This window comes from Rhinopithecus bieti, unplaced genomic scaffold, assembly GCF_001698545.2.
Source record: "Rhinopithecus bieti isolate Rb0 unplaced genomic scaffold, ASM169854v2 scaffold_45617, whole genome shotgun sequence".
NCBI classification, from domain to species: Eukaryota; Metazoa; Chordata; class Mammalia; order Primates; family Cercopithecidae; genus Rhinopithecus; species Rhinopithecus bieti.
Genome location: NW_016819136.1, coordinates 2634252 through 2658827, shown reverse-complemented (window position 1 = coordinate 2658827; position 24576 = coordinate 2634252). Strand labels below are relative to the sequence as shown.

General features: G+C 52.0%; 1 protein-coding gene across 2 annotated transcripts in view; it reads left to right on the top strand.

The window, feature by feature from the left end:
* Positions 1-24576, top strand: part of B4GALNT3 (beta-1,4-N-acetyl-galactosaminyltransferase 3) — a 109638-nt gene that overhangs the window by 64592 nt on the left and 20470 nt on the right. For both annotated transcript variants that reach the window (XR_001882640.1, XM_017858585.1), the window contains exons 2-7: positions 13015-13118; positions 14095-14172; positions 21068-21163; positions 21609-21699; positions 22095-22195; positions 23749-23816. Coding sequence is in view for 1 of the 2 variants with exons in the window: in XM_017858585.1 (XP_017714074.1) it covers positions 13015-13118; positions 14095-14172; positions 21068-21163; positions 21609-21699; positions 22095-22195; positions 23749-23816 (538 nt within the window). In the remaining variant the exon portion in view is untranslated. The remainder of the gene's footprint in view (positions 1-13014; positions 13119-14094; positions 14173-21067; positions 21164-21608; positions 21700-22094; positions 22196-23748; positions 23817-24576) is intronic.

The window sequence follows — 24576 nt, the reverse complement described above, 5'->3', positions numbered from 1 at the left end:
AAAAAAAAAAAAAAAAAAATGTAACTTTTATGTTGTAGGTATTTTACTAAATACACACTCCCCTAAAATTAAATTTCAAAAGAGAGAAAGCACTCCCTAAAGAAAGCACTTCCTTCGAAGCACCTTTGGGCTGTACCTTTGACATGTGTGCCATTGTGAGTGTCCACAGCCTGCTGGGACGGCCTTCAGCTGGTGGTTAATTTCTCAATGTCAGGGCCAGTGTCTGTCACTTCATTCGGTCCCTAGCCCAGAATCGTGACCTAATCGGTCACGATGCCTAATCAGTTCTAGCATGATCAGTACGCCAGGCCTCTCAACCCTCCTTGTCCTTCCTTCCTTCATTTGTTCACGTGTATCAAATGCCTGGTTTATATAGTGAGAATATAAAGGCCCAGGCAATTTAATCCTTTTCTGAAGCGGGAATGTGTTGAAACTACTAATTTTAACTCATTTATACAGTGAGAATCTGATAACAAACAAGACCTAGTTTCTGCCTCTGCATGGTGCTGATTTTCAGCCCCTTCCTAGGTGAGGTTCAGCCAGTGTCCTCCCCTGGAATACTCTGCCTGCAGCTCACTTAACTCCAGCAGCTCTGGCTCGGTACTGTGCTGTGGTGCGCACAGTCCTGAGCCAGGAATCAAAGGCCTCGTCTCTAGTCCGGTCCTTCGCACAGGCTTCCCTTTGACATTGAACAAATCAATTAACTTTTCTGCCGGTCTCTATGTCTCCATCCACAAAATGGAAATGATTTATGGCACTGGGATAAAAGTAAGAATAAGAAGATGAATCAACTCTGATGGAAAACATCAGATAGAGGCCGGGCGCAGTGGCTCACGCCTGTCATCCTAACACTTTGGGAGGCCGAGACAGGCGGCTTACGAGGTCAGGAGTTCGAGACCAGTCTGACCAAATAGTGAAACCCCATTTCTACTAAAAATACAGAAAATTAGCTGAGTATGGTGGCAGGCGCCTATAATCCCAGCTACTCAGGAGACTGAGGCAGGAGAATTGCTTGAATCCGGGAGGTAGAGGTTGAAGTAAGCTGAGATCTTGCCAGTGTACTCTAGCCCAGGCTAGAGACTCCGTCTCAAAACAAAACAAAACAAAAAAACACACATCAGATAGACCGATCCGTGGTGGGATGGTTGACAAAACGATACACAACGCACTCCTCCACCCCGGGGTGGGCTAACCTGAAGTTCCATTAAAATGACGTTTCATGGGGAGGAGGAAAGCAGATCCCCATATTCCTTTCTTGGAGAACAAAGTTACTGTCATTCATGCCTTCCCCGTCCCACTTATCGCTACCAAGGACAGGTTACAACAACCTCAGTTTGACTTTGGCAAGTTATAATCGTCAGACCCCGCATATCTAGCAGCTGGCAGCCCTCCAGATCAGATAACGTACATTTTTTGTTTTCAAGCCTGATGCAGAAAAGAGAAAGGGCTTAATCAGAGTGTGTTTTCCACAAGGAGCCATCAGGTGGGGAGAGGGCAGGGTGGCTGTGGCTCCTGGCTGCTGGTCCCAAACCCAGTCCCTGTGTGGGCCTGGAAAACTTTTTTGGCCTCAGGGCCATACCTCTTTCTGCTTTCCTTGGTTTCCATTGCTTTTGCATTCAACAAACAAAAGGGTCTGTGTAAGATACTTGTTAAGTGATGTTAAAAAAGAAAAGAAAAGAAAAGAAAACAAACGAGTTAAATCTCAGCTCTATTATCTAGATGTTGTGAGTTCTTGGGCAGGTATGCACCCTCCTTACCAGTCAGGACCTCAGTTTTCTCATCTGTAAAATGGGAATAATATTAATACCTACCTAAAGGATTGTTGAAGATTAAACAAGACCGTTTATGTCAAGTGCTTAGCATGATGACTGCCCTGGGCAAATGCACATTCGCTAGCTGTTGTGTTTATCCTCTGTTAAATGCATGTGGTGGGTTAAACTTGTTGTGTTAAACCTGCCACTATCCTCTGTTAAACTTGGTGGTGGGTTAAGTGGGTTAATGTGTGGAGGAGGGTTTTGTAAACAGTATTGTTTCCCACCCAGGTCCCTTTTGGCATCTTACTGTAGTCAGCCTACAAGTCTAGCCTCTTCATAAATAACACAATTATTGATTGATTGATTGTTGTTGAGATGGAGTCTCGCTCTGTTGCCCAGGCTGGAGTGCAGTGGCGTGATCTCGGCTCACTGCAAGCTCTGCCTCCTGGGTTCAAGTGATTCTCCTGCCTCAGCCTCCTGAGTAGCTGGGATTACAGGCACACGCCACCACGCCTGGCTAATTTTTTGTATTTTTAGTAGAGACGGGATTTCACCATGTTGGTCAGGCTGGTCTCAAACTCCTGACCTCAGGTCATCCACCCACCTCAACCCCCCACAGTGCTGGGATTACAGACGTGAGCCACTGTGCCCGGCCAGTAACACAATTATCAAGTCTTCCCCATGTCTGTCCTCCTGTCTCAGTTGCTGGCGAGGTGATGCTCTCTTTCTCCTTTTCAAAGCCACATTCCTGACTGCATTCTTCTCCTCTCCCACTCTTTTTCCAATCTTCAGTTTTTTCATTCTGGTTCCTTCTCTTTGTTTCTATAACGCGTGTGTCCCTGTAGGCCCTCCAACTATGGAAACCGCCCCCCTCCTTTCACCTGGAAAGGAACAGGAGGAAGAGCACAGGCTTTTGACCAGCTACTGGGCTACTGTCCCACTGTGGCCCCAAACCATTCAGAGCTTCCATGTTCAGTGGTAAACGTTGAGGTGAGTTCTGAAGGTGTTTCTGCTGAAACTACTCCATGACCGTCTTCCAGAGTCAGGGTTTTCCTACATCTCTGTTGCTTTTCCTGGACTCTTTAGGACACTGAAGACCAGTTTCCCAGTCCCGGAAAATGTTTGCAGAACACTGCCCGAGGTTCCTGCAGGCCTAAGAAATGGAAACGTAATGAGCGACATCATGTCATTAGCATCCAGTTAGACCTGACGTCTAATGAGGTCTGCTTGTTTGCATAATGCAGAACTGGCTTGTGTGTGCCCTGCGTGTGGGCATGAGTATGTGTGCCAGAGCACATCCACAGGTCCATAGACGTCCGTCCTAACTGCACCTTAGGAAGGGTGCAGTTGACTGTCATCCATTGGCACTTTTCTGTACATCACAGCGGTAGCAGAGGGACTAAGTACAGCCCAACAGGTGCTCAGGTAATTGCCCGGCTGGTGGACTTAAGGCACAGCACATCAGCAGGTGCTCCAGTAAATGCCCGCTGGCTGGGGACTAAGCACAGCACAACAGGTTGACTCAGTAAATGCCCGCTGTGGGGACTAAGCACGGCACACAGCAGGTGCTCTAGTAAATGCCCGCTGGTGGGGGACTAAGGCACGGCACACGCAGGTGCTCAGTAATGGCCCGGCTGGTGGACTAATGCACGGCACACAGCAGGTGCTCAGTAAATGCCGTGGTGGACTAAGCACGCACACAGCAGGGTCTCAGTAAATGCCCGCTGAGTGGGACTAAGCACGGCACACAGCAGGTCTCATAAATGCCCGCTGTGGGACTAAGGCACAGGCCACACAGCAGGTGCTCAGTAAATGCCCGCTGTTGGGACTAAAGCACGGCACACAGCAGGTGCTCAGTAAATGCCGCTGGTGGGACTAAGGCACGGTCCACAGAAGGTTCTCAGTAAATGCACTGACTCTTGGACTAAGCATGGCACACAGCAGGTTCTCAGTAAATGCACCGCTGTGGGACTAAGCACACCGACATAGCAGGTTTCAGTAAATGCCTGCTGGTGTGGACTAGCACACCACACAGCAGGTGCTCGTAAATGGCCTGCTCTTTCCCTGGACTAAGGCATGGCACCCACAGCAGTTCTCAGTAAATGCCCGCTGGTGGACTAAAGCACGGCACACAGCAGGGCTCAGTAAATGCCATGCTCTTGCGTGGACTAAGCACGGCACACAGGCAGGTGCCAGTAAATTGCCCGCTGGTGGGACTACACGGCCACACAGCAGGTCTCAGTAAATGCCCGCTGTGGGACTAAGCTCGGCACACCAGCAGGTTCTCAAGTAAATGCCTGCTTCTTGGGGACTAAGCACGGCACACAGCAGGTTCTCAGTAAATGCCTGCTCTTGGGACTAAGCACGGCACACAGCAGGTTCTCAGTAAATGCCCGCTGGTGGGACTAAGCACGGCACACAGCAGGTTCTCAGTAAATGCCCGCTGGTGGTTGGTGGACTCATTAGCTCATTCTTTCTCAGCCTGCTGATCGCTTACTCCTGACCACCCCTGAACTTCCTCTTTGAAAGACTCCAGGAAGGAAAAGGATTGCCCCACATCTTGCCTCTGCATGCAGAAGCTTGTCCTCTCCCAGGACAGAAAGAAGGTCGGAAAAGACAAGCCTAACGGGTTTAGAAAAGTCAGGACTGATCTGAGGACCCTGGAAACGCCTTCACTAGGACCTTCACTAGGTCCATGGGCTCCGGCCGGTCTTAGAACTCCCTGACCCTATTACCTCTAGATTTTCCTAAATCACCGCATTTTCTCAAGGGTCTTAAGTCAAAATTCCCCTTCACAGGACTGTGTTTGTGGCTGTGATTGTCACAGCACTTACTACTAAATGGGCCCTTAAATGTTGTAGGTGTTAGTTTTTTTTTTTTTTTTTTTGGAATAATGATGATGATGGTAATGACGATATGTTAGAGGTGACCCCATGGCCTGGCGAAACCTTCTGTGGCCTCTTCTGATCGAATTCATGGCCTGAGGAATGGCTATTTACTGAGCCGGGCTGGGTCCAGACGGACTCCACATTCCCAGAGCAGTGGCAGCAGAAGAGAAAGGGCATCTGCCCCCTCTTCCTACCTCCTCTCCTCATCTGCCCCCTTGGTTTTAGACTTTGTGCTTTTGGTTTTTGTTTGTTTGTTTTTGAGATAGAATCTCCCTCTGTCACCCAGGCTGGAGTGCAGTTGTACACTTGTGGCTCACTGCAGCCTCTACCTCCTGGGCTGGATCCTTCCACCTCCGCCTCCCGAGTAGCTGGGAACACAGGTGTGTGCCACCGTGCCCAGCTAGTTTGTTGTTGTTGTTGTTGTTTAGACAGAGTTTTTGCTCTTGTTGCCCAGGCCGGAGTGCAATGGCGCGATCTCAGCTCACCGCAACCTCCACCTCCCGGGTTCAAGTGATTCTCCTGCCTCAGCTTCCCGAGTAGCTGGGATTACAGGCATACACCACCAAGCCTGGCTAATTTTGTATTTTTTTTTAGTAGCGACGGGGTTTCTCCATGTTGGTCAGGCTGGTCTCGAACTCCTGACCTCAGGTGATCCACCCGCCTCGGCCTCCCAAAGTGCTGGGATTACAGGCGTAAGCCACTGTGTCTGGCCTTGTTTTGTTTTTTTTAAGAAACGAGGTTTCATCATGTTGTCCAGGCTGGTCTCGAACTCTAGAGCTCGAGCAATCTTTCACCCTCCACCTCCCAAAGTGCTGGGATTACAGATGTGAGCCACCACACCCGGCTGGTTTTGTACTTCAGTGTGGATGTTTGGGCCAAGCAGGGATGTTTGGGTGAGCAGGAAGCACTGACAGCAGGGCAGAAATACCCAGGCAAACACCTGGCATGGGCTCAGATGCCCTCTCTTGGACCCCCTTTAGGTGGCACCCAATGGGGCAGTAGGTATAGTCCCTTGTGCCCGTAGCTTGCGAACCTCAGCCTGCCTGCAGACACAGCCATTTCAGTAGCTCAGGTGCTAGCTTGGTAGGAAGCTGGGGGAAAGCACAGCTGGCTGTTCTTCAGGTTTCTGGCCCTGGCTGTGAGCATCAGCAGACTCAGGGTAGGGTCAGGAAGAGGCTTATCATGGCCCCACCCATATCCATCTGCTCATCTAGAGGGAGGCCTTAGGATTCCACCTTTCCACTGCTCCTCACTTGCCCCCTCCATGCACACCTGTGCTGTGAGGGCGCGTGAGATGGGGCCAGGGGCAGCGTCTGCTTGCAGACACACAACTGAGTGGGTCACATTGAGAAGGAAGAGCTTGGAAGCCGAGAAGAGGGAAGCAGGCTCATGCTCAAATGCGCTCGTGTCCAATTGTCCAGCTGTTTTGGGACTATGGGACAATGTAGTTGGGTCTCCACACTCTCCCTTGCATTTGAGGGGCTTCTATGGAGAGATGTTAGTGGCCAAATGAGAGAGAATATAAGAAAATGGTCTGGTGTGTGTGTGTGTGTGAAGTGTGGGTGGGTGGGTGAGTAGGAGGTCATTGGAGAGGGGATGGGGAACGGGTAGCTGGTGACTCAGTGGGTACCTGACACCAGGTGATAATGAGGGTGATGGTGGAGGCAGGCAGAAACTCTCAAGCACATTCCATAGAGAGTAGTGGAATTTAGTACCCAGGCTTTTGTCCTGGGTTCAAATACTGGCTTGGTCACCTACGGCCTATGTGACTTTTAGGAAGAATTTTAACCTCTAAGGCTTCCTTTCCTGTAGGTTTATTCTATTAATTTTTAATCTTTAAATGTTTTTAGAGACGGGGTCTCACTATATTGCCCAGGCTGGAGTGCAGTGGCAATTCACAGGTATGGTCCTAACGCACTACAGCCCGAACTCCTGGGCTCAAGCCATCCTCCCACCTCAGCCTCCTGAGTAGCTGAGAATACACATGTGAGCCACTGCACCCAGCGAGGTTTATTATATTAAATAAAACACCCGATGTTTCATTTAATATAAACATAACAGGCCTATGTATGTTTATATAAATGCCTAACACCTCAGTGCTAACTATTACTGTTGGATTACTAATAATTTTTCTTGCATCAGGCTCCCTGGGGCATCATGGACTAGAAAGGATAGGTTTAGCCACACACCCTGACTCTGCCATTGGAGCATTGGGTCTGCCTTAGAGACTCCCTCCCAGGTGACAGGCCCCTGGCTTCACCCCTGACTCTCTGTGCCGCTTCAGGTTTCTGGTGGGTTTCAGGCCCTGCTGGCTTCTAGCCCTAGCAGCTTTGCCCTGCTGAGGACGTGTGACTGGCCCCGAGTGCTCTCCGAGGACAGAGCCACAGCCCCTGCTTTTCCATCCCGGGACTCAGTGCTGGTTCCTGGCTTCTGTGGAACTGTGCCCTGGATGTCATGGCCTCTTGTTCATTCCCTTGACAACCTCCTCCTCTCTGGTGGGAGAAGGGCTCTGTTTCTGTTCAGTTCCTCTGGATTTCATCACCTTTTCTCATTCCAGTTTGAGTGTCCGGTGACAGTTCTCTCTGCAGACCCTGGGGCTTTCTAAGCCAGTCATCTATGTGCACCCTGGATCTTCGGGTCCTTGGCATGTGGTGGTGTACGTGGAACCAGCCCTCCCAGGCCTCGCCTCTCCTCCCTCGCTTTCCTGGGGCCCTGGTAGGGCCAGGCCTTCCCCTCTTGCATACCCTTGCCCAGGAGCAAGCCCTTTCTAATGGATCCCTGCCTCAAGGCTGGAGTCAGAGCTTCAGAAAGACTTCTCTGCATCTCTGCCTGCAGGTGTTACCCCCACACCCACTGCTTTCACTTCTTTTTCCGGCTTACTCTCAGCTCCACCTCTCCTGTTGGCTTTCATGAGTTGCTTCCAGGTTCCCTACTGATACGGAGCGAGCACTTGCTTGTAGCTGGGGTTGGGGTTAACCCTTTTGCTCCCCTTGTGATGGACTTGCACCATTCACCGGGTTGAGCAGTCTACACCCAGTCACTTCTGTAGGCGGCAAAGTTCATTTCCACATGAGCAAGCAATAAGATGTGGGAGTGATGGGTGAGGTGAACCTAACTCATCTGGGGCCGATGATGTTACTCCCAGCGTAGATCACAGACGATTCAAACAGATTCTGGAGTTATATGTTGGGCTCCCCCTTGTCATTTACCATGAAGTGACGTGTGTGCACATGGGCACGTTATCTGCACCTTTACGCAGTGAAGTCAAACTCTTCGCATAGTGCCTTGCGTATAATAAGTGCTCAGTAAAGGTTAGCTGCTATTAATATTGCCATTATCACAACTACTTAGGAGCAAAAGCAATACATCTTGCCACGTACCTTGTAAAATGCCCTGTTGGGCTTTAGTAGGAGTTTGAGCATTGCTATGTGTTAGGCTAACTTAGGGGAGATTTTCCCGTCATGGGCCATGGCTCTGGCATGTTGTGGGTCAGCTAGTTGGTCCCGGGTCTTTATTAACATGAGAACTTAATCTGAATGTTTTGCCTGCTAAGTTGAAAGTGCTTTGAAGTGTTTTAGCCCTGCAGTGGAGTTGGGAGGCTCAGGCCTGCAGTCCCAGCACAGAATCTGCAACACCAATGCCAGCCTGGGCAGCGACAGACTCCCTTTCTCTTGGGTGTGAATCAGACCAGGCGTCAGGAGAAATAATTGTGAGTTCCAGCTCTGCAGCATCATGACTAATAATGCAAGTATGAGCTGCCGTGTGTTAAGGGCTGATGATGTTCCTGGTAATAAATCCTTGCCATGGGTTGTCCTGGTCACTGTGTGGCCTTGAGCCGATGACTCTGCTTTTCTGTCCCTGTTTCTTCATCTCGAAAATGGAGATGACGACACCTAACAGGGAGGTTGAGAAGAGCTCATGAAACAACGTCTGTGAGAGTCTTAGAAAAAAGCCAGAAGCACAAAGGGATATATGCATGCCATATTTTTACCAGCGAGAAAGATGGTAATCTTCAGGCCTTTGAAGAGTCTGCATTGCACAGAGGAGGGATGTCGGCAAAGCTCCGGCTGATGGTGAATTTGATAGCCCAGCTTTGTGAGGGCAGAATATGAGGCCCACGGTGGTGCTTTATCTGTCACCTGAGATTGGGGTGTCTGTCTCCTGGCACAAATGTGTCACCTGTTGTAGCAGAAACAGGCCCTGGCAGCTGGCGCTCTGGGAGGAGAGGTCTGGCTAGGAGCAGGAGGAGTTCGCTTCCCAGAGGGCAAGTGACAAATGTCAGTAGTTAAATCAGCACATTTTTCAGCTCCACGTTCCCCCAGGGGGGCTAAGCAATGCCTGGTTATTCACTGGCAGGATTAACACAGAGGCAAGGATACGGGAAGAGGAGATATCCCAATGCACCGCACGGCTCCTGACACCTGAGACGCACTTAGTGAATATTTGTGAGGGATGAGGGAGGGTGGGGGGCAAAGAGCAACACTGTGAAACAAAGAGGGGGTGTTACCTATTTCCCTGCTGCCACTCCTGGCCCACTGCCCACTGCTCTGGTCAATAAGCATGGAGAAAGCTGAGCACGGTGGCTCACACCTGTAATCCCAGCACTTTGGGAGGCTGAAGTGGGAGGAGATCCCAGGAGTTCAAGACCAACCTGGACAACATAAAAAGACCCTATCTCTAAAATTTTTTAAAAAATTGAACAAGTATGGCGGCATGCACCTGTAGTCCTTCCTACTCAGGAGGCTAAGGTGGGAGGATTACTTGAGCTCAGGAGGTCGAGGCTGCAGTAAGCTATGATTGTACCACTGCATTCCAGCCTGGGTAATCCTGTCTCTTAAAAAAAGAAAAATAAGAAAAAAAGAAGCATAGAGAGAAAAGAGTCAGAGAAATATTGAATATTTTTAAAGCAGTTGAAACTCATATCTTCTGACTCCTAAATCCAACTCAAACTCGGAAATTTTTAGGAAGAAAACATTTATTGGGTCTAGACCCCAGGCTAGGTCTGGCCCACATAATTTAATCTCCGTAGCAGTCCCTGTGGGGCAGGTGTTTTTATTTCCACCATTCAGATGAAGAAACCAGGGCCAAAGAAGTTAAATTACTTGTTCAAGCAGTCACAGTTTATAAGTGGTAGATATACAATTAGATTTTTTTTTTTAATTTTATTTTTGTTTTCAAACAAAGGGGGAGATCTTGTTATGTTGCCCATATGTTGCTAGTCTCAATCTCCTGGGCTCAAGTGATCCTGATGCCTTGGCCTCCCAAACTGCTGGGATTCTAGGCATGAGCCACCACGCCAGGCCACGATTAGATCTTTCTGACTCAGAAGGCTTGCTTGTCTTCCTTCTACATCATGAGGCCTGCAAAGGAATTTTCCTACTCCTTAAATTAGTGAGGGTTGGGCTGTTGACTATCCCAAGTTTTAGGTATCTCACAGCTACCTAGACTCACCTGTTACCCAGGGGCAAGACCTGACTGGCTTTAACTACACCGAATTTCCTACCTGGAATCCACTCACCTCCCTAAATGGATTTGTCTTTGGTCACTGAGAGAGCTGCCTCTTACCTTCTGTTAAAGAGAAATAGAACTGCACACTAGTTACCGGTCGTGAAGATGGATTTTATTTAGTACTGCTGCAACATGGGAGAGAGGCTTCAGGACAGAACTGAGCTCAACTCTGAATACAGCAGCGATGACTGGGGATTTATTGCCAGCCAGCAGAGTTGAGGGGTCAGTGGTTGGAAAATGACTGAGACATCAAGAATGGAGGGATTCTTGCTGAATTGGCCTAATGGGACGCTTGCTAACGGCAAGGGTGGGAGATGAGAAGCTTGGTCAGATGTTGGGGTCGGGAGTTCTGCTAAACTGCCCTAGCAGAATTCTTGCTGGAAACTGGACTAGGCAGGCCCAGGACAGGGCCCAAGGATGAGGTCGCATAAAAAAGAGTGCTCAGAGGAGCATCTAAGGTTTGGTCAAGGGGAGAGTCTTTGTCACTTCCCAGCAGACGCCAGGACAAAGGCAGCTGAAGACCCACAATGCTAGTTGATTGTAGGGGTAAGTCATCTCCCCTTGGTGTGACTTCCAACAGTCAAGGACTTTGGCTGAGCTGAAGACTGTCTTGGAGAAGGAATGTGCACCAGAGACGCACTGTAACTCCCACTGATGGGGCAGGCAGCATTTTGTGGGTGTTTCCCCACAAGCTTCTCTTGAGTAAGAAGCTTTAGTCATAAGAGTGAAGGTGACCCAGTCATTCAGATGCAGGAGCAAGGCAGGGCCCGTCCTCCCCCTCCCCACAGTGTAACTCATGTGTCACCCAGGCACACCTGAACCCACAACTGCTAGCCAGCAGCTCCCCGCGGCTGGAAAGGGATGAGCTCTTGCTTTAGCTCATGTGTTTGGGTTGGGATTAGCAGATGAACAAGCAGTTTTCTCCTGAGCTCATCCGGAAATGGAGGGCAGAGTCTGGGAGCATTCTTTCCCTTTCTCCCTCACTCCTCGTATTTTCACATCACTTCAGTGGCCCCAGCATCCTGCTTCCCCAGAACACACCCCTGCCCTGAACTTGCCAGACCTCTTCCTGCCAGCTGGACCGGCCTGGAAACAGGAGAGACCTTGATGACAGAGGGATAAAGCTGCAGAAGTCCCTGTAACCATAGCATGAGTGGAGGGTTAACATCTGCAGAAACCCAAAGACAGATCCCCCGCTGAGGCCTCTGCGTTGGCACTCCTCAAAGTCTATGCCAGAGAGTACCCACAGGAGAAAATGTGGGCAGAATAAGAAAAGCTGGGCCTGTAAGACAGAGGAGCTCTCTGTTCTAATCCTGGCTGCAGAACAACGAGCTCCATGGCTTTAAACTCAGAGCGCTCTGTCCCCATCTGTAAAATGGGGTGATGGAGCTGGCCTCTCAGGAGATTCTTAGAAGGTTCAGATGAAATCACGCCTGTGAGACACCCAGTAAGCACGAAAGGGCCCACACAAAGCATAACCATGTAAGAAAAGCACTCTCACCCCACACCTGCCTGCCAGCGTGCAGCCCCCGTTCCCACGCCCTCCCCAGGCCTGTTACGTAAACACTCGTGCACAGCATGGGTGGCCACCTTCAGTGAGGCCCATATTTGTGGGCGGTGCTCTGTGTTCTGTGTCCGCGTGGCTCTCTGTGTCTCTGCTGGTGCTCACACAGGGGTTCCTATGACACTTCTGCCTACTGTCAACTCTTGGCTCCCAGGTATCGGGGACTGTCAGGCTAATTCCTTCCAAGCAGTGCTCACCACAGCATCCTGGGGACATCGTGGTGAAGCTGTTGGAGGAAGAGGGGAGGCTCAGTGGAAATCCACCTGCACACTGGGGTCCTAGTCTTAGCCTTGCCACTACTTGCTGAGTGAGCCTTGATCAGCCATTTGACCAGTCTGGGTCCCACTTTCCTCACTCAAAGAGAGGACGAGGTGATCTCGAAAGCCTCTTCTAGCTTTCAGTGGTCCATGGTTCTGGTTTGTGACTAACAGTAGTTTGGTTCTGCTTATTCAAAGGCCAGCAATCTCCTTTCAGATGGGAGTCCCAGCCTTTGGGAGTGTCAGCAGTGGCCGGCCGCCGGGCTGATGCTCCCCAGCCCTCACCCTGGTGCAGCCCCTTGCCTCCTGACTTGTTGTGAATGCATGTGCACCCCCCAGTTTCCTGTTCCCTCCCTCCCTCTTGCCATGGTTTGACTTTTTGCCTTCCCAGATGTGTGTAAGCCAACCTGGCCCAGAGCCTTCAGGGCACAGACAGCATCAGCCACACGCAGACTCCCAATGACGCCAGTAGTAGCAGGGCCTCTAATCTTGTACCTCCAGTGGTTTATAAATTTGTTTGACAGACACCATATCTCAGGCCCACCCCTTCCTGCCTCTCTGAGGTCTGGCTCCATCCAGCAACCCAGTGATCAATGGTAGAGATCCCCACTCATTAGTAACCCCTTGCTGTTCCCTGGGCTCAGGGCACAGGAGCTGAGCAGGAAGGGAAGAGTGTACCGCCTGTCGCGACCATCTCTCCACAGCAGCTCTTGGGAGAAATTAGCCTCCAGAGGCAACCGGGGGAGAACGAGCTGGTAGTGGGAGGCCCGTGGTCCATGCTCACCGGGACTGGCTCCTTCTCTGGTTTCTGGAAGGCGGTGACTGCTGATGGGATGTAAGCTCATCTCCTCTCTCTGCCCTTTAGACCTTGGCCAATGTGCAGCTATCTCCTGCCCCCAGCCCGCCCTCTTCCCACCCACCCTCTGAAGAGACGTGAGAAGCACAAGGGAAGACGAATCCCTCCATTAACCTTCCAAATCTTTTAGATGTATGAGGTTTCCAGATTACACTGACCTGAGGGCTCCTCTCTTCCCCTTCCACAGGATATGGCAGCTGGAGAGAACTGGCCAAGGCTCTGGCCAGCAGGAACATTCCAGCTGTGGATCCACACCTCCAGTTCTACCATCCCCAGAGGCTGAACCTCGAGGTAGGTGGCCGGCCAGTCCACTGTCCCTGCCGGTGCCTTAACAAGGGTCATCAGGTACTCTGCCCAGTTGCCTTAAGGGTAGCTCCCACTACTCTGGGAGGAGAGGCAGAGGAGAAACAGCCCCCAGAATCCTAGTCTGGCCTCGGGACCTCCTAGCTGAGCCATAGAGATGTCCATCCAGCTCCTCAAAGCCTGGGGCTGCCACTGGGCCTGGATTTCTGGAGTCTGCCCTTGTCCCCTAGTTCAGTTTGCCCATGCCAGAACTACTCCGGGCCTGTGACCTCCATCACCAGTGGCATGTGGTGCCTCTCACTCGGGTAAGGGCTGCACTGTGCTGTGCTTGCTGCTGAGATCAGAGGCGACGAGGTGGATGGACACCCCGCCCTGCCCTTAGCTGGGATATGTATAGACTTGTAGTGAAACATTTCCCTGTAGTGTTTCTTGAGCCGACAGTCCCTAAGGAGGCAGATGAGAGAAACTGAAGTCTAATTCAGTCAGGAGCCCCAGGGCTGAGCCTAGAACAGACATGTATCCCAGAGCTGGACCGCAGCCAAACTGAGCCTGTGGACCTGCATGATAGGGAGGGTTTGGGGATGTCCCCGAGGGGCTCCCCCTTGTTGGAACCCAAATCTAGAGAACTGGGGGATAAGGAGGAAGAGAGAGCCAAGGTCCCTGCCCTCAAGAGGTCCTGGCCGAATGAGGGTAAACTTTTTTCCCATGTGGGGAAGACAGAAAATTCAGAAACGTGAAGGAACCTGAGGAGCATACATTGATGAAACTACGGAGACGTATTCCCAGGGACACGGTGTGAATGGCAGATGGCAGCATGCTCTGAGCCGACACCCCCTGGGAGCAGGCACTGTGCCTCCTGGCCCTCTGCTTCCCCACGGGCACTTCCAAGGGGCCTGAACCCTGTCCTGCCTGCGGTTCCTCATCCTCATATTCCTACCAAGTTCATTCTTCATTCTTCCACTAGGACCATGAAATTGACCAAGGTGGGAGCAGTAACAGCAGCTACTTGAAGTGGAACAAGCCTGTCCCCTGGCTGTCAGAGGTAAGGGAATTTCTACTGCACCTGCTCTTTGAGAGAGCTAAACATAATTTTTACAGATAATTCCAGAGATCACGGAAAACTTTCTACTAGTGCATTTAAAAAATTTTTAAATTATTTATGTAGTTGGTTTTTTGTTGCTGTTGTTTTTAGAGAAGGGGTCTCACTATGTTGGCCAGGCTAGTCTCCAACTCCTGGGCTCAAGCAATCCTCCAGCTTCAGCCTCCTGACGAGCTGGGATTACAGGTGGGCATGACTGCACCCAGCTTAGCGGTTTCATGAAAATTTTTCACTCCAAGCGTTCCAGGTTGATTCGATTTCTCTCTTTAGAGAAGGAACGCTTACATTTGCTGAAGGCCTACTGCGTGGCAGGCTTTGTGGATCATCTCATCTCAGCTTTGCGGCCCTGTGAAACAGTGTCGTTATCCTCATTTTATAGGTGGGAAAACAAGGCTCACGAAAGCGAAAAGACTTTTATGGCCACGCCAATCCCGTCCTCAAGATAAGCGTCCCAAACTGTCTTTCTTGGGCCACTATCTTAAATCCCATAAGATATTCCATGAAGAAAAGAGTCCATTGTTAAATACGTTTTTAAAACTGTAATATACTACCTTGCCTTCCTGGAAATGTGCATTAGCACATGAAAGAGTATGGGAAGCTCTGCAGCCATCTGTTTAACTTGGTTTAGCTCAGCATGTCTCAGACTGAATTGCTTTTTTCCGTGAAATGCCTGTTGTACTCTCTGAAACTAGTGCCCCAGGTTTCCTAGAAATGCTCTAAGGAACATGCACTGGGAAACTCTGCTTTGGAAAACTTGTACAGGAAGCAGTTCCATGTGAATAAAAGTTATCAGAACCATCATAATACTTTTCATTTTTATAGGCTTTGATAGATGGTGTTTCTTCTTTTCGTTTTTTATTTTTTAGAGACAGGGTCTTGCTCTGTTTCCCAGGCTGGAGTGTACAGTCACAGTGGCACAATCATAGTTCACTGCACCTTGAACTCCTGAGTAGCCAGGACTACAGGGGTGTACCACCATTGCCTGGCTAATTTTTTAACATATTTTTTGTAGAGACAGGGTCCCACTCTATTGCCCAGGCTGATCTCAAACTCATGGCCTCAAGCGATCCTCCTGCCTTGGCCTCCCATAGTGCTGAGATTACAGGCGTGAGCTACCAGGCTTGGCCCCAGATTGTTTTTCTTTTGATGAAGAAACTGAGGCTCGGAAGTTAATTAATATACATGAGATCACCTTGAGTAAATAAATCCTTATGCCAAGATTTCCAAGTAGCACAGTGCTTTGGGGATGAAAATTTTAAATTTGAGTTTCCTATTTTACAACTTGTTTAGAACCCAGTGTCTTTAGTCTCGAGGCCCGGCAGACACAGGTTACTTTTCTCGGCTGGGTGGTGCTGGCTAGCTTATTGTCTTTATCCATACCTCATAGATTGAGCTCTTCATTCAGCCTTGGTGGTTTTATTTCCAATCCACCCACTTGCTCTGGGGCAAGAGTGAAGGAGGCGGTATTGTACTGAATGTGATGTTAGTTGTCCACACTGTGAAACTGCCTCCTTTTAAAGCCCTGGGAGAGGATGGATTACAATGCTGGCATCTGCTCTAGATGACATCACCAGGTAATTATGCCCCGCCCTACCTGGAGATAGTACTTTGAAAAGAACTTGCCTTACAGATCATTTGGTCTGGTGATCCAGCCTACTTTCCTTTTAAGGATAGCTTGGATCCTTTTTCTGTTTGTTTTTTTTGGGGGATGGAGTCTTGCTTTGTCGCCCAGGCTGGATGCAGTGGTGCCATCTCGGCTCACTGCAAGCTCTGCCTCCCGGGTTCATGTCATTCTCCTGCCTCAGCCTCCCGAGTAGCTGGGACTATAGGCGCCCGCCACCACACCCGGCTAATTTTTTTTTTGTAGTTTTAGTAGAGACGGGGTTTCACTGTGTTAGCCAGGATGGTCTCGATCTCCTGACCTCATGATCTGCCCGCCTTAATAACTAATTTCTCCACTTGTTTTTGCTAATCGAGAACATATGTATAAACATATAATGAAACAAAAACAGTGAACAAATAGTAAATAGTGATCAAAATTGGGCTGGGCTTGGTGGCTCAAGCCTGGAATCCTAGAACTTCGGGAAGTCAAGGTGGGAGGATTGCTTGAGCCCAGGAGTTCCAGACCAGCCTGGGCAATATGGTGAGACCTTGTCTCTACAAATAATAATAAAAAAAATAGCTAGCTATGGTGATGCACGCCTGTGTTCCCAGCTACTTAGGGGGCTGAGGTGGGTGGATTGCTTGAGCGTAGGCAGTTAAGGCTGCAGTGAGCCGAGATTGTGCCACTGCACTCCAGCCTGAGTGACAGCGTAAGACCCCCATCTCCAAAAAAAAAAAAAAAAAAGAAGAAGAAATATTGGCTATTTTAGTAAGTGTGTATGGCCTTTTGGTGGTAAATGACTGATTTCCATTTTAAATATTAAAATAGCTTACAAAATCATCATTACAGTCTTCATGGATGTTCAGGGATTCACTGATCCAATCCTTTTATTTTATCAATGAGGAGAATAAGGAAGGAAGGTCCTGGAGAGGCCAAACAACACAGCAGTCACACAGCTGCATAATGGTGCCAGCTGGCTTCCAGCCCAGCCTTGCGGTCTCTCCACATCGTGGGGACTTCTGTTCCCATCCCCTTGCCTGTCCTTGGCCAGCAGGAAGTTCCCAGGTTAATAATCCAGGTCATTTATTGAGCATCTACTGGTGTCCAGGAGCTGTCAGGTTGTTCTGCTGTCCCTCTTCCAGATAATGGCCCAGAGAGGTCAGCTCAGGGTCACAGAGTTAGTGCAGGGCCCTGCTGTAAAGGTGAGCAAGGGCAGGAGATGAGGAAGATGACAATGGCCTCCTCTTTCACTGTTTCCCTGCCCCGGGCTTTGGCTGGCAGCCCAGGGTCTCTGAGGCCAGAAGTCACTCTGGAGACTCAGCAGCCTCAGACGTTTGACTTGGTGCACCAGAGGCCGACTGATCAGACTGGATGGCTGGGGGCCTGGGCTTCATGGAGTGATTGTTTCAAAACTTACTCACACCGACACAGATCCCAAGACACGCATTAACACACCCCAGTGACAGTCTGTTCATGTATTCATAAATCCATTCACCAAAATGCTGTGTCTGCCAGCCAGGCCACTCCCAAAACCCAAAATAGTTACAAGAAAGAAATTTGGTGAGTACAAAGTCAGATCAAAGCAAGTGAGATCAGAGTTTTCATGGGCTGTTCACACAGGCTTTGAGAAGGCAATGTCTGTCTTTTGTGGACAGAGCTGTGACACAGACAGACTCCTTCCTGTTCTCAGCCTTTCCTTTTATTTATTTATTTAAAAAAAAAAAAACAGCTTTATGGAACTGTAATTCACATACTGTACATTTCACCCATTTAAAGTGTACAATTCAAGGCTGGGTGTGGTGGCTCACACCTGTAATGCCAGCACTTTGGGAGGCCAAGATGAGAGGATCACTTGAGGTCAGAAGTTTGAGACCACCCTGGACAACATAGGGAGACCCCATTTCTACTAAATAAAAAAATTAGCCAGGTGTAGTGCCATGCACCTGTAGTTACAGCTACTTGGGCAACTGAGGAGAAAGGACTGCTTGAGGCCAGGAGTTTGAGGCTGCAGACAGCCATGATTGTGCCACTACACTCCAGCCCAGGCAATGGAGTGAGGCCCTGACCTTTAAAATAAAATATAAAATAAAATAAAATAAAAAATATAAAATGAAAAATCAAAATAAAATAAAATAATATAAAATGAAATATACAATAAAATAAAATAGATGGAGTACCTCGAAACTCTGAACAGGACATAGGAGTTCCTGGTGTGCAGGAACCAGTGACCTAATCACCCTGATGTGTTCCTCCCGGGGAGGCCCCACTGCCCGGTGAGTTAAAACTGAACCACTAGCCAGGTGTGCTTGCTCTTGCGAGTTTGCCTCTGGTTGAGTAGCAGAGGGTAGAGCGGAAGCAGAGGGTCAGTCAGTGCCCACGTCCTGTGAGGGGCTTCCGAGTGCTCCTGGAGGAGGCTGACAGCTCCTGCCTTCGTGCCCCTCTGAACCTCATACCTCTGCCAGAGCCCCTGGCGCAGGTGACACCCTTTTGTTTACGTGTCTGCCTCCTTTGAGGACCACCTCTCTTTCTTCTTGAAGGGGTACAGAGCAGACACTCAGTGCTTGTAGAATGGAGGAACATACTGTTCTGGGCTTAGCTCCTCCAAGGCTTTGTTCATTTAAATAATTAGGATGTGCAGGGAACACCGGGGAGGGAGCTGTTCCCTGTGCCTGGGGACGTCATAGCAGGCCTCAGAGAGAAGTATTTGAGAACAAATTTGAAGGATGAGCAGGAGTTTGCCACGTAAGGAAGAAATGAATGGGCCTTCCGATCAGGAAATCGCATTTGTAAAAGCTTGGAGAAGTGAAACAGCAGGACGATTTTGGCAAAGACAGGGGTTTGGTGTGGGTGGAGCAAAGGTGTGCGACAGGGAGTGGTGTGAGGTGAGGCGGAAAAGGTAGGTCAGACTCCGTGTGCTGGGCGAGGCTCTGTTCTGAAGCCTTCTGGGGAGCTTCGGAGGTCTTAAGCAGCAGAATGACTTGGTCAGATCCGAGCTTTAGAACGACCGCTTTGGAGGCAGTGAGGACTCCGTGTGGGGGAGAAGCTGAGATCCAGCTGGAGGCTCTGCGGCGGCCCAGTGAGGGCCCGGCAGGGGCAGTGGATATTCCTGTGTGACCCACACCCCTGCATGATGCCCTCCCCTTTCCCAAAGGTTACTGGCTGTGTGTCCTTGGGGAGTCATTTTACCTCTCTGAGCTTCAATGTCCTCACCCTTAAAATGACAGGGTTCCAACAGATACCTTCTCCTGTACTTCGAACTGTGGAAGTTTCAAAACCACCACCGGCCATAGATATGCTCTGGCGCTTGGAGTGACCAGTGCCCCTCCCTGGGCCTTAGTCACTGCTGGACAATGGAGTGAGTGGGCAGAGGGCAGGGCTGGTGTGCTGGAGTCCTACGTCCCGGCCAGATACAAAGCCTCCAAAACTCAGAGGGACACAAATCTTTGGGGGTTGGGGGGGTTCTCATCCCAGGCCCAGGGAGGAAGAGGGTGCCCACTGGCCCCTCAGAGACCCCCACCTATAGCCTGAGAGTGGGTGAAGCATGGTTTGAGGGCTAGCCTAATGCTGCGTCAGGGCCTGGGCTTAGTGCAGGTAGCTCCTCTTCCCACACTCCCACCCTGTCTGCCTGGGGCCGCCTGCGGCATCTGATGATCTCCTTGCTCAGGCAAGAAAGACCCTGAGGGTGAGGCAGGAGCCGGCCAGCCAGTGCCTCCCTCTGCTCCTCCTCTCCCTGCCCAGTCCCCCGTGGCCTCTGGCCTCCAGGCTGAACACAACAGGCTTCTCTGGTGGCATGCCCTCCCTCCTGGGATCCGTATCTCCTAGGGAGGGGGAGAAGGAAGCCTTTGGAGGAGACAGCTGAGTCTTATAAACTGGACTTGAAGATTTTCCCCTGAAGTAGCACAATGTCCCCATTCTTTCCTTCCTTGAAGCCTTAACCCACCACCCACCTACCCAGCCCACGTTCCCGCTCCCACCCGTTCCAGTCCCCCACTTCGGCTTCTGTGAGTGAGGGCTGCTTCCCAAGTCCCACATTCCTAGCATTGAGCAGGCCAGTGTGCCCATTAGCACCACACTGATGGAGGGCAGGGAGAGACAGGCTCTCCTGTGTCTTTCTGGATCCAGCGCTGGGGCAGTGTTCCCCGGAGGCTGCGTCCACCCTCCCAGCCACACCTGGGACCGTGGGCACTCCTGTTGAAGAGTTGTCCCCTGCCCCACTCCTCTCCCCGCCTGCCCATCCTCCCTCCTACAGATCTCTTGCTGAACTTGCTCCACTTCTTCCTATCTGGGTGTCCCCTCATAGCTCCGAAGGCCAGTCCAGATTTTGCTATCTGGTGGGCATGGCAAGGAAGCCAGGGCAGGCTCCTGGTAGGGAGTCATCAGGCCCCACCTCCCACAACCTGGATAGAAGCCTTGGGGGAGGGGAGGACATGGGATGATCCGAGGCCCACTGTCAGGATGATTGGCACAAAGTCCCCACGCTTCCCCTCTCCTCTCAAATTTCCAGCCCCGCCACCCACTCAGAGTGCTGGATCCTGCCTTAGCCCTTTCTGGGGAAGGGGGGCTTCTGCTCTGGGCTTCCAAGCCCAGTCCTACAGAGGAGGGAGGGGATCCCACCCGACTGGCACTGTCCCGAGGCTATCCCAGGAACAGCTTGCTCAGAATGTCTTGGAGGCCTCCGAGAGCTGTGGGAGACCGGGATGCTGGCAAGCCCAGATGGGCCCCAGCTCCCTCCTGCAGTGCCTACCAGCTGCTTCCCAAGGGGAGCCAGAAGCGTGGAGACCACTGGGTAGATAAGGTTTCCCAGGCAGACAGCTGTGGAGCTTTCCTCTCCTCAGGCATCAGGGACGGGGAGGGGAGCAGAGCAACTCTCTCCTGAAACCCCAGCAGGCTCCTCCTAGTTCCCTGTCCTCTCAGCTATTCTCTCAGAACCGTTGCCCCCCCTTGCCTGAGGAATGAAAACCAGCCCCCTTCCTGCATGAGAGGACCAGGGAGAGTATGTGCGTGTGGGTGCACGGCCAGAGCAGACCTTGTCCTCCAGGCCAGGCCGTGGGGTGAACATCAGCACCAGGTTCCTGAAAGAAGCGCTGGGTGCTGGGCTAGGAATGGGATAGAGTGGGCCGGACCCGCACAGTGAGAGGAGCACTGGCCCCTCTCTGCCCAGCCTCCTGGAGCTGAGGAGCTGGGGCGGGCATGGGGTGCTCACACTCACTCACCACTTATGCCTCCACCCTGTAGTTCCGGGGCCGTGCCAACCTGCATGTGTTTGAGGACTGGTGTGGCAGCTCCATCCAGCAGCTTAGGAGGAACCTGCATTTCCCGCTGTACCCCCACGTGAGTGCCTGAGGCTGCCTTGCCCACCTCCCTCCACACCTGCCTCCTCTGCCCACTTCTGTCTCGCGTGTTTCCTTGCTGCTTTTCTGGTCCATATTTTCTCCTTTATCTTTTGAGCTCTCTTTTTGTCTGCCCATAATAGTTCCCTTGTTTCCGTCCTAGGGATTCTTTCAATTTCATCTTCTGCATCATTTCTGTTTCAGACTCTCTGGCTCAATATAGTATACCCAGGGCCACCATGTACAGTTGTGCTGGTTGTGCACTGTACAAGTCTCCTGGACAGAGTGGCAAATGGGAGCTGAAATTGAGCCTGCACTCCACTCACCAAGCCACAGCCCTGGTCCCTCCTGTCATAGTCCCCTCCTAGTCTTCCCACCAACCCTGGGTGGACCGATTTCCTCTTCCCTCTTCTGGGTAACTGTTTCCTTCCCCTTTCTTGGCATAGATTCGCACAACCCTGAGGAAGCTGGCCGTGTCCCCCAGATGGACCAACTATGGCCTCCGCATCTTTGGCTACCTGCACCCTTTCACTGATGGTGAGGCCAGCCCAAAACCCATCCTTCTTCCCGCTCTAGAATTCTGCATGGGACCCAGAGAACACAACACAAGGCTACGGGTAGACGGGACTAACTTGTTGTTAGTCCACCCTCAGGGAGAGAGGGGACACTGAGTCACACTGAGGTCTTGTCCAGCTCCCACAGGCTGCTGCCTCGCTCCCTGGTTTGTAGCCTGGAACCAGCTCATCTCTCTATATAAGTCTTTTCCATCTTCACACTGTCTCCCAGGATGTAGAGACCCCCACTTAACAGAGAGGGAAGCCACAGCATCCAGCCCTGGAGGGAATTTAATTGCTAAGACACTCAAAAAAGCCTGCAGGTTTTTATGCTGATGCCCTCCTTGCCCTCATCTGGAAACTCTCCCCGCTGCCCAGGGAAAATCCAGTTTGCCATTGCTGCAGATGACAACGCAGAGTTCTGGCTGAGCCTCGATGACCAGGTCTCAGGCCTCCAGCTGCTGGCCAGTGTGGGCAAGGTAGGGCCAGCTCAGCCCCGGGCCCTCCCATCTGTTCCTGGAGCCTGTTCATTGAGTCCACCAGCAGCCGCTCATTACCATAGCATCTCTGGTGTGACAGCAGGGAAGAAGGGGTGGAAAAGAAGTCTCCTCCCTCACCCCTACCCCTCTACGAAGGGATAAACTGAGGATGGGGAGGAGTGAAGAGTGGGGAGGTGAATGGAATGAGGAGGAGCGAGGAGTGAGGAGGAGCGAGGAGTGGGGAGGAGTGAGGAGTGGGGAGGTGAGAGGAGTGGGGGAGTGGGGAGGTGAGAGGAATGGGGAGGAGTGAGAAGTGGGGAGGAGTGGAGTGGGGAGGAGGGTGAGTGGGGAAGAGTGAGGAGTGGGGAGGTGAGAGGAGTGGGGAGGAGTGGAGAGGTGAGAGGAATGGGGAGGAGTGAGAAGTGGGGAGGAGGAGGAGGTGAGAGGAATGGGGAGGAATGAGAAGTGGGGAGGAGGAGGAGGTGAGAGGAATGGGGAGGAGTGAGAAGTGGGGAGGAGTGAGGAGTGGGGAGGAGTGAGGAGTGGGGAGGAGTGAGGAGTGGGGAGGAGTGGAGAGGTGAGAGGAATGGGGAGGAATGAGAAGTGGGGAGGTGAGAGGAATGGGGAGGAGTGAAGTGGGGAGGAGGGGGAGGTAAGAGGAATGGGGAAGAGTGAGAAGTAGGGAGAAGGGGGGAGTGGGGAGGAGTGGGGAGTGAGGAGGTGAGGAGTGGGGAGGAGTTGGGAGTTAGGTGTGAGGAGTTGTGGGAAAGGAGTGAGGAGGGAAAAGTGGGAAGGAGTGAGGAGGAGGGAGGAGAACGGGGGTGTAGGGAGAAGGGGGGAGTTGAAGGGAAGAGGAGTAAGGAGTGGGGATGGGGAGGAGGAGGAGTGGCAAAAGGGAGGAGTTGGGAGTAACGAGTGCGGAGGAGTGGGGAGTGGGGAGAAGTTGGGAGTTAGGTGTGGGGAGTTGTGGGAAAGTGGGGAGTGAGGAGGGAAAGGTGGGAAGGAGTGGGGAGGAGGGAGGAGGAGGAGGGAGAGAAAGATGAAGGAGGAGTGGGGAGGGGGCAAGAGGAGTAAGGAGTGGGGAGGAGGGAGGAGAACGGGGGTGTAGGGAGGTCGGGGGAGTTGGGGGGAAGAGGAGTAAGGAGGGGAGGAGGAGTGGGAGAAAGGGAGGAGTTGGGAGTCACGAGTAGGGAGGAGTGGGGCAGAGAGTGCGGACAGGGGAGGAGCGGGGAGCGAGTCTGAGGCTGGGGAAAGACCGCCGCGATTCGGCTGTGGGGGGCCCAGCCACAGCATCTTTGGGGCCCTCTGGCCTTGGCCGGTGCTGGCTCGCCCCGCAGGCCACCCGGCTGCTCCGCTCCGGCCTCCTAGCAAGGCGGGTGCCTCTTGCGTGGGCAACGCTCACTCTCCTCCACTCTCATCTTCCTCCTCTTCCTCCCTCTTTTTCTCACTTTTCTCCTTTCTTCTCACTCCTGGTCTCTCCACTCACCGCCTCGGGCCTCCTGTTTTCTCTGTGCTTCCCTCCTTCCCTCCTCTTCTCCCTTCCACGCCTCCAGACTGGGAAGGAATGGACGGCGCCTGGAGAGTTTGGGAAATTTCGGAGCCAAATTTCCAGGCCGGTGAGGTGAGTAAGGGTCAGGACAGGCATTGTGCGCGCCTCAGTGCTGAGGCCGGGTCGTGGTGGAGCCGGCTGTACCCCTGTCCGCCAGCCCAGCCGCCTGCTGCACACATTCGAGCAACCGGGTCTCTGGCTCAGCACCCACTGGCCCATCCTTCCTCATGTCACAGGTGGGGAAACTGAGGCCCGGAAGGCCAGGACTCATTGCAGGTCACACAGCTTTTTTTTCTTTTTGAGACAGAATCTGGCTCTGCCGCCCAGGCTGGAGTGCAGTGGCCGGATCTCAGCTCACTGCAAGCTCGGCCTCCCGGGTTTACGCCATTCTCCTGCCTCAGCCTCCCGAGTAGCTGGGACTACAGGCGCCGCCACCACGCCCGGCTAATCTTTTAATTTTTAGTAGAGACGGGGTTTTTACCATGTTGGTCAGGCTGGTCTCGATCTCCTGACCTCGTGATCCGCCCGCCTCGGCCTCCCAAAGTGCTGGGATGACAGGCCTGAGCCACCGCGCCCGGCCCGCACAGCTCTTCAGTGATCCTCGGGACTGGAAAACGGGTCTCCTTGCTCCCAGTCCTCGCGCTCCCCTTTTCTCCACACCTACGGCACCCTGGACACGGCTCTGCCCGGGCTGCGGGGAGCGGCCCGCGGTGACCCCTCGGTCGGCCGGGAGAGGAATCGCTTTCCCTGGCGGGGACCGGAGCGTGGCCCGGCCTCAGAGCGCCCCCTGGTGGTCCACGCGCGCTCACGCAGGCGGGAGGAGCACGCGTTG